Source organism: Rutilus rutilus (assembly GCF_951802725.1).
Source record: "Rutilus rutilus genome assembly, chromosome: 20".
Classification (NCBI taxonomy): domain Eukaryota; kingdom Metazoa; phylum Chordata; class Actinopteri; order Cypriniformes; family Leuciscidae; genus Rutilus; species Rutilus rutilus.
Window position 1 is genome coordinate 8,079,172 of NC_140225.1, and position 10,238 is coordinate 8,089,409.

At 38.6% G+C, this 10,238-nt stretch overlaps 1 protein-coding gene across 2 annotated transcripts; it reads right to left on the reverse strand.

Moving 5' to 3' along the window:
- Positions 1-1,844: 1,844 nt before the first annotated feature.
- On the reverse strand, positions 1,845-10,005 carry mat1a (methionine adenosyltransferase 1A; the record flags this gene model as incomplete). 2 transcript variants are annotated; one of them, XM_084390556.1, is made up of 9 exons in its annotated part: positions 9,625-10,005; positions 8,376-8,453; positions 7,963-8,085; positions 7,752-7,864; positions 7,522-7,665; positions 6,812-7,030; positions 5,613-5,795; positions 5,277-5,410; positions 1,845-4,328 (listed from the first exon to the last, which is right to left on the reverse strand). In XM_084390556.1, exons 1-9 carry the CDS (start codon positions 9,698-9,700, stop codon positions 4,226-4,228), a joined length of 1,173 nt encoding a protein of 390 aa, XP_084246682.1. In that variant the 5' UTR covers positions 9,701-10,005. The 2 variants fall into 2 exon arrangements, with proteins under 2 accessions (XP_084246682.1, XP_084246683.1); XM_084390557.1 differs by lacking the exon at positions 1,845-4,328 and having other exon boundaries at positions 5,273-5,410; positions 9,625-9,913.
- Positions 10,006-10,238: the final 233 nt, after the last annotated feature.

Genomic DNA, 10,238 nt, shown 5'->3' on the forward strand with positions numbered 1-10,238 from the left:
AAAACCGGCGCATAAGCTTATCAAATTAAGTTCTAGAAGTCATGTTAGAAGCAATGAGTATTGCTGTACATTGAGACCAAATGTAATCGAGAACAGCACTAGTTTGTCTTGAACTCGGTGTGTTCATACGGTTCCCTTTCTCTGTCACTGTGGAATTGTCAAGGTTTGTTACAAGGAAACGTCTAGTTGTGAAAGACTGAAGATGCCCTTTAAGGTGAAGAATGACTAGTTTATGTGTTCACAGATGTACAGTAGTTCCATGTGAGCTGTTTGCAGACAAAATGACATGCAGCAGGACTGCAAGATCATAATTGTTTTTGTTTGTTTTGAGAGAAAAAAGGAAAAAAAAAAACAGATGAAGCTTGGTTTACATTGGTCAAATGTTTTCATACTACCAGCATGAAAAAAAAAAAAAAAATCATATGGTTCCTTAATCATTATCAAGGGAGTTTTGTCATTTCATTTGTCAGGATAAGAGCCATATTTATGCTTATCAACATCTGATGTTGCTAGTGCCGTCCAGAAAACGTCTTTCATGTCATTTCAGTTTACCGTTTCTTTACGCTCAGGAATTTCAGATCCGTCTCGTCACATATTTTCCCTCTGTGTTCAAGGCTGCGTTGATCAACTAGATATGAGAAAAAGTTGTACCGTTTCAGTTGCTTGTTTAGATCGTTTCCTTCATGTAGCCATTCCATTATCTTGAAAAGGGGACTGGGTTAACCCCATCATTTGGTTGTTTAACCATTATCTGATGTACCTCAGAAATATCTCTGATATTGCTTAAAAGAATAGTTCATCCTAACTCATGCTGTTATTTTCCCTGTGGAAGTCAAAAGAAGAAATTCGAAGAATCATTAGGCAGCTCTATTCCACACATGACGATTCAAAGTAGTGACAACCAAGTAGCTCATAAGACTCATGTGGTGTATTTCAAGTCTTTAAAGAACAGGTTAATTTGAAGTTATTTCACTGTTAATCTTCCCCTTTGCTGAAGCTCTGAAATCTCATTCGCATCAGCATTCAAAATGCCATGATGATGCATCATTCCATCAGTGTCATCAAATGAGATTTGCGTGATGCAGAATAAGGGAAGATTTTCTGTGAATAATGACTTCTATTTCAGTTGGTTCTTCCTGTATCATAAGGCTTCAGAAGACTTGTAATATGGCACACAAGTCGTACTACAGAACACATGTTTGTGCTTTTTGGAGCTTAACAGACATGAATAAAAAAAAAAAAGAGGTCACCATGTGGGAGAATATTGTTATTTTGGACTGTTCCATTAAAAAGGTTCAAAGTGTTACTTTTCTGTGTTATCTTTTGCATAGACTCGTGTTCTTCCATGTATTATCTAAGCTGTTTGCTCAAAGCGTAATACTGCAAACCTGCTGTCTACATTCGACAAACATTCACAAATCAGCGTTTAGTGGCATGCTGCAAATGAAAAATAAAACCCTTATGTGCCTTTGTTTCAACCAAGGATTGGCTCACTCATTGGAGAAATGTTTTTTTTTTTTTTTTTTTTTGACAGAATGCATTTGATTGTGCTGTAAATTTGCCTTAAATGTATGGAAATAAAGCAGAATCAAACATTACTCACATTTTTTCTCTCTGTGAATGAGCAATGAACTTTGAATTTGGTTATTCTTGTTTGACTTGTCAGGTGTTGTTCTTCAGATTTTGGTGACCTATTGTAAAATTGTGAATATAGGCTAGTAAACATTATTCTTTATGCATTTGAAACTTCAACGTGCAACACGATGAATTTGTTTGGCCTATCCAAAAATAAACGAGTCATTCATTGTGTTTAAAGACATCCATACTGACACTGGACAAATATGAAGAATTTTCCACACTTTAATTATTCACAATTATTTACATGTCAGATCTTAAATTCAAACGCTAAAAATCTGAAAGAAAACTGTAATAATAAGATGTTTACAGTGTTTTTAAGGATTAATGCCTCTGTTGAACAAATGAGATTTCACAGTGGCTTCCACACACATCTCAAGTGTACAACATAATCTGGCTTTTTTCATAACAGAAGTACTTACACACACATACACATGCTCACTCTCCAGTGGTGACAATCAATGCAAGACCAGCACAGGATCTGTACACGTAAACATCAATATTCTCATATTAATATCCCCCTGCCATTATCCGACAATAATGAGATGATGCAGTCAAAAATTAGACCCTTTTAAGACTGTAAGTATATGATGAGAGGAATATGATTCTCGGATCGTAGGACATGTAAAAAGCCTAAAGCTTGTAATGGTCCACAATTTCATGCTACTGAAACGCTAGCAGGTTACAGCCACGATGAAAAAGCAATGAAATAGTTCATTTGGCTCAAGACAGAGAAAAGGAAATTAAAATGTAGTAAAAACTGAAACATTATGATTTAAATAATTTGAGATATAAAGCTGAATTGTGTATGAAAAAAAAAACCTGCTGTAGTATGCTGCCAGGCCAGTAGTTGGCGATATCACTTTATAAAGAAACTACACGCCTATAAACAAAACACAATGCGCATGACGTCACCGTTTTCACAAATTTGCATTTTTGTAGATTACACAGAGACGATAACGGTATCGTTTTCAAAAACGTGCACTTTGAATCCCGTTTTCAAAAGTTTTGCCCCACACAAGCCCCCGAAACGCTGTAGTCATGTAAATGAACGGCCAAAACGCATAATAAGTTGTCCATTTTAAGCTGAAAACTACAAAAAAGAGCCACAGTGGTTTTCCCCCGATTGCAGCAACTTCTATTTTCCCCAGAAAGTGATTATTTTGTTCTCTCGAACACGTGGGATGGAAACAGTGCTTTATTCACTGATGTTTTATGCCATTTTCCAATTTTTAAGTTAAAAGTGCAGTATGTAATATTGACAGCTAGTGGTTGAAATGTACCCTGGAAATCCAGAAATCTTGCGAGAGCAAGCAAGCACTCTGGCAGAGTTACTCTGGCATTAAGTAATGCTACTCATTAACTATGCCCTTGTAGCCGAGCTGCACCAATCACATCGGTGTATCTGATATAGGTGGGTCAGAGGCGAGCTAAACAGATGATGACGACAGTGCTAGTGACAGTGCAATCACAACAGTGATTGGTCGTAGTGTTATCCAATTGCGTGCAGTGAGATTTTCAAATGCATGCTTGGTACCGCCCCTCGAGTTGGGCGATTTTCATTACTCAGTGCCAGACCCTTAATCTTTCAGATTTGGGTCTGGATTTCCAGGCTAGTTGAAATAGGTACTGTAGTCCAAATTCAAAATATTGGAGAGTTGTTTCCCTGCTCCCTCCTTCTCAGACTCCACACTCATGCAGGTTGCCAGATTGAGGACACGCAACAAAGTAATTGACAATGGAAAGCTTTGAGCCTTAACCCCAATCTATACTTCTGCGTCAAACTCACGGCGTAGCTACGACGTAGGCGGTGTGTTGAAATACTATTGGGTAAACTGGCAGTGAGTGGGATCACACAGACCAAGACAAAAACAGACATTCCGAAATGGAACGCAATTTCAAAGTAGAATAACATAGCACTTTTTTTCAGAGAAACAAAAATTTTAACTTAGCATGTTTCCTAAATATCTGCAAACATATTATTGTATTTTTTTTGCTTTAGTACAGTCCAAAAAATGATATGCAGCACCCTTAATTTCACAACTTGGGTACCTTATAAACCCCTAAAAAGTTCACAGTAGTACCTTAAGGTACATATTGCTACTCTAAGGTGCTAGTATGCACCTTTTAGGGGTGAAAAAAATGGTACAAAGATGTCCTTTTAAGGGTACTGCCCTGTTTTTCACACATTTGTTCTGCTGAAAGATTTGAGTGTTGAGATAAGAGTACCAAAAGTTTTGGTAGCACTACAGATGAGTCATTGTATTTACATTTTTCAGGTTTACTGATCACTTAAAGTTGTCTCTATATGCCAACCTCGGATAGGAAATCGCCTTTTAACACAAACAAAAAAAAAACGACAATTCAGCTTTAAGGAATGATTGATTGTCATGAGTGTTGATGTTGTGAGGGATCTTTTCTCGACAGACTTCTAAATAAAAGACTGGATTTTCACGACATTTACAGTATATTTGTCTAATCTGAAATATAGCGTATGCCAGAGGAGAACCAAAATCAGAAGGGAGAGGAGAGGAGCACAGAAGGAAAAAGCGACTGAATGACTGAAGGTAGGGCTTGCACGCCTCTCTCTTTAAACCTTGAGATTCTTGGCCATCTCCCATGGAAACTCTGATCGACCAAAGTGACCGTAGCAGGCTGTGCTCTGGTAGATCGGCCTCTTCAGGTTCAGGTCCCTGTTAGTGGAAATTAAGTTATTTAGCTTTTACACCTCAATCCTACTTGAACCAAAACTGTTCCTAATTTAGGTGCAACAGTACTTATTAAATATTATACCACAACTGCACAATTGAATAATTTGAATTAAAGGGATAGTTCACCCAAAAATCACCCTAAAGTTGTTCCAAACCTGTATGAATTTCTTTCTTCTGCTGAACACAAAAGAAGATATTTTGAAGAATATGGGTAACCAAACTGGCCCCATTGACTTCCATAGTACCTGTTTGGTTAACGACATTCTTCAAAATATCTTCTTTTGTGTTCGGCAGAAGAGAGAAATTCTTAGAGATTTGAAACAACTTGAGGGTGAGTAAATGATGACAACTTTCATTTTTGTGTGAACTATCCCTTCAAGAGAAACTTAATATAAAGTAGTACCAGGCTACATTGACGGTAGCGGTACTCCCTCTGGAGGAAAATTTGGGAAATGCCATGCTTTATATATTTTATATAACTATGAAGATGAACAGGATTGTAATTACGTTTTTTTTTATGCTCTTTCCATAACAACACATTAAAACACAATAAATTACTAAAGTGTAAATAATTCACAATTTGTATTTCAACAGTGTACTAATTATAGTGTTATTGTAAGAGCTTTCACAAGAACAGTTTCCACATGTTGTTTTTGTTAAATGTTGATATGTTTAAATGAATATACATTTTTAAAATTTGGTTTCGTTTTGCACTTTCTCATCGACTAAAAGTAGATGATGTTTTAGATTGATTTAATATTACATGGCATTTATTGCTCATGGACAAATGTAATATCTAAGAATTCCCTAAACTAAATAAATGTTAATCATTTGCCTTCATTTTAACAACTTGAAAAAAACTTGAAATGTTGGTTTACTTTGCCTGAAGTGGAACAATAATAAGAACATATTATCTTATTAATTGTTTACCTAACAATGACACCTGGTCGGAGGTCAAAGTTCTTGTTGACAATGTGTAGCAACTCCTTCTCTGGTTTTGTCGATGAGCCGTAGGTGAAGAGGGAGATTGAAAGAGGGTGGGCGACTCCAATGGCATAAGACACCTACAGAACACATTCATTATTCACGACCCTGCTCCAGACACCAGCTCATCCATTACAGTTTTAATCCAGATCAGATCAAATTGGTCAATAATGTGGCGAGTTGCTTGGATAAACTTTTTTGTCTAGGCACAACCTCATGCGTTTTTCAGGTTTTTTTTTTACTTGTGAGACGTTATGGAAGATGTCTACACTTTCATCTCACCTGAACCAACACTCTTCTGCACAGTTTGGCCTTTACCAGAGACTTAGCCACCCAGCGTGCAGCATAGGCAGCAGAGCGGTCCACCTTGGTGTAGTCCTTTCCAGAGAAGGCCCCACCACCATGAGCCCCCCATCCACCATATGTGTCCACGATAATCTTCCTACCTGTAACACCAGCATCTCCCTGAAAGCAAAGATTATGATTTGGTTAAAGCAATAGTTCACCAAAAATGAAAACTGATATCTGATCCTCATGTCATTCAAAATAGTTGGCAGTTAGAGAGAAAGAGTTTTGTGAAGAATCATGAAACATCTCTTCACCTCTACTGAAGCTTGTGTCTAGTCTGCGCTTATGCCTAGATGCAAAATGGCACACCATGGCTACAACAAATGTGAGAACCAGTGCCGTTTTAGTGTGAATGACGTTGACAGCTTTGACAAATAGCAGGTGCATATTTTTAATGAATAATGATTTAATTCAGCCTGCTCCTCACACAAATCTATCATACTGCTTCAGAAGACTTGGAAGATCGAGCACAAGTAATATTGACTACTTTTATGATGATTTATTTTTATGATGATCTTTTGTTGCAAGACAAGAGATGCATGAAGATTCTCATAAAAATTCTAAGGTTTGGAATGACATGAGGGTCAATAAGTAATCACTGAATTCTCATTTTAAGCGAACAAATCCTTAAAAAAAAAAAAAAAAAAGTTGCCAATCAGCGCCCGTATTTTTGATCATTTTCACAAAAGTTTCATGGCCCTCAGAATATTTTGTTGTATGAATATCTGAGCATGCAATATATCAAAATGCAATATTTAAAAAAAAAAGTAGATCGAGTCCATCACCACCCCCAAAGTTTGCTCAGTCCTATACCTTGTCCTGGGCTGACATTTCATTTGGTAACATTAGGTATTGCTTTGATTCATATGCTGTTTAATGTTGATGATTGCATTATTTTACATATGCCTCTGCTTACATATGCTATGGCTTGTTTCTGCTTCTTCTTCGCCTGTGTTTTCATCTGGAGATTCTGTACTCTTTCAGAAGATCCCTAATAGCGCCCCCTAATAGCACCCCCTAATGTATAACAGTGAAAACACGGAAAGCCGGAAATTTCCTTCAATTGCGGGAAAAGACTTAAAGTGCATTATACATACAACATATTAAACCATAGAAAGACAGAGGGTGCTCACCTGAGGCCCTCCGATGACAAAGCGCCCACTCGGCTGCAGATGGTAGACGGTCTGGTCGTCGAGATATTTTGCTGGCACCACAGCTTTGATGACCTTCTCCTTCAGGATACGCTTCTGCTCCTCCAGTGAAATGTAGTCATCATGTTGGACGGAGACGACCACTGTGTGGACACGCAAAGGAATCACAGCGCCATTCTCCTGCTTGTAATGCACTGTGACCTGGAATTGTGAAAAACATAGAGGCAAAGTCATCTGAAGTAATAGTTTCAATTGACATGTACAACATAGGGAATGTGACATTTCCTGCTGTATGGTCTGAAAATGGCAGAACTCTAAAATAGACCAGAGGTTTCAACTTCCAGTTGCTGGCATGCTCCTGAGATTGACGGGTGTACAGCCGTGTCCTCTGCCCCACTGGGAAAAGTAAGGATCAGGGGCCCTGGATGTCATGCAGGGGGTCATTTTCTTATAAGTGTTAAAAGAGGCCGCCTCATGGTCACTATCTTGCTCAACAGCCGTCACACCTATTGGCCAATGTACTGGTTCAATGAACACTGATAAGATAGCATGGTCAATGTCAGTCAGGGGCTCTGAAGTCTGAACCTGCACACTGTAGCTCTGAACACTCACAATTATATCAACTTGCAATTGTAAGTGTGCAAAAAAGAAGTTGTTTTCCTTCTAAACATTTTAACTCTCATATTGCTGACCTGAGTTTTTGAGTCTGGGCGGAGCCATGGGATGGTGCCGTCCCGCCGCAGCTCGGCCATTTTGGCGTTGAGTTTGTGAGCGAGTACAATGGTAAGCGGCATGCACTCCTCCGTCTCATCAGTGGCATAGCCAAACATGAGCCCCTACAACACAACGGAAATGCAACATGAAGATGTTTATCACAAACGATGTGCTCAAACACAGTTTTACACTTCCGTTGTGTTCGGACCTGGTCTCCAGCCCCAATATCTTCCTCATGTCTGTCAACATGGACACCCTGCGCTATATCCGGAGACTGCTGCTCGAGAGCCACCAGAACATTGCAGGTTTTATAGTCAAAACCTGAACAGAGGGAAGAGCAAAGCGTGGAAGAATAACATTTGGTGGATGAGTCAGTAAAGATCTAAAGTACGAATAATTATCCAAATAATGATTCTGACCTTTTTCAGAGTTGTCGTAACCAATGTGTTTAATGGTGTCACGCACAATTTTCTGGTAGTCCACGTTGGCACGAGATGTGATCTCACCGCAGAGAAGTACCATACCAGTCTTACAAACAGTCTCTGATGATTAAAACAATCTTTATAAGTCAAACAACCCATGACAAAGGGAAATCGCCACTGTATAATTCATTGCGAGCTTGAATTTGGACATGGGGATGTTATCCATTTAAATGCCGTTAAACTTTAGGTATAGAAAGGATGTAAGAAATTGGTCACTCTATAACCGAACAAGAGTCGAGATAAGTGACCAACTGTTGGACTATGAACTTTCAAACAATATTTTGACAGTCGTGTTTGTACAGAAAGTCTTTACATGTTTATTTTGTTTGGGATTAAAAAAGTTCACTCACCACAGGCCACTTTAGCATCCGGGTCCTGCTTCAAGTGTGCGTCAAGAACTGCGTCACTGATTTGGTCACAGATTTTATCTATATATATATAAAAAAAAAAAAATAATCACACTATTACAAAAACAAAGTTATGAAATGGCTCAGATTAAGGTTCAAGTGTGTGTTTAGTGTTATAACACCAGAAAGTTTCAGTTTAAGAGTTTTGATGTCTTTCCTATAGCAAGACTCTCTATAGGACACAGGAATCCCAACAAAGCAAATCCACAGCTGAGCAGCTGGAGGACAATACCAGTGGTCCTCTCCTTTCAGAATCATTCACTCAGTCTATATTTGGGCTGCTAGCTGAGGCAACCGCTTAGGTGAGTTACATCAGAAACTATGCTGTCAAAAACAACATCTCAGGTGATAATACGAAACAAACAAGTCAAATCTATGAGGTCTGGAACATTATGGAATCAATTTTCTGTGTCTTGAACATTTGCGCCTATTGATTGATCTGCTGAAATATGTGCTGATGGGAGATGTTTAGCAAGACTCAAAACTTGTTCAAGTGAACCAGACAGGTGTTGCAAAATCTGTCTAGGAGATTATGTATTTAGAGTCATTAAAAATCATTAAGAGTTTTCTGTAAAGCGGCTTTGTAATATTGGGAAAGCACACTTGACATCTGACATGACTTGATGTTTCACTCTTGAAACTGTCTATAGCACTTTGGCCTTGTATCATGACGTGAGAGAACCTCAATATGGTTGATAAGAAATGTGAGGTCTGGCAAGTTCCCACATGAAACTAAATCTGTTCATTGCATCAGTACATTCATTATTAAATAAATTGCACAGTAAATATGTAACTGAGAAAAGCCTCCTAGTGATACGCTGCAATTGAACACCGCCTGTAAAAGTCATGACCCCAATTAACTATTTTTGTCTACTACACTTTTACTCAATGAAATACCTGCTGAGCACATGGTACTGTGGAAGTATTGTTACTAAGTGTGAATGAACCCTACTGAACTGTTGCTTAGCCAGCTTCCCACTTCTACAGTATATGCTCCAATGACTTGTCGAGGCAGGTGAATTAGTCTGTAGGTGCATGTCTTTTTTTCCCTCCATGCAAGTACACAGGTACCGAATCAATAAACAGTGCAACTGTTATATAGTAAAAAAATAAATAGTTTTACTATATAATAGTTTAAAAGTACATTTCTGAGAGTTTCATTTAAAAGTTCAGGGAAAGGTTGAAAAATCACCTGGATGCCCTTCTCCCACAGACTCTGAGGTGAACATGAAGGATCCGTCATCATGAACGTCATTCAGTCCTTCCATGTTTTCCAGCAACTGAACAGATCTTCAAAATCAACAGGACAAAATAATCTATCAAAGGCTCATTAATTTTCCTCCAATTGTGGCAGAAGCAGGCCAAATATGCAGAGCTCCTTATAGTCCCGAGGGCATAAAAGATAGAAAGAAAGAGAGGTTTGCTGATAGATCACAGACTATATAACACACAACCTCGCCTCGAAGCAAGTTTGCCCCTATATATGGCAGAAAGAAAACACACACACACACACACCAAGCTTTACTCACTCTCTCACTCACAAACATACACACATACACACACGTGTCATGTGAACGAGTGGGGCAGACCATTCCATGGGGTGTTATTTCGGGGGGAGGAGATTCAAACTTTCAGAAACTCTCTGTTAACCCCTTGGGTGCTCAGTTCTGTCATTGGAAGGTTTTTTTTGTGGGGTGTCAATGGACAATTTTAGGTTAGAAACCCTCGTCATATATTTCTTTTAATCCGAATCAGGGTTAGAGTGCTTATATCAGATCTGAAGAGGTGTGAAGTCTACTGCAGATG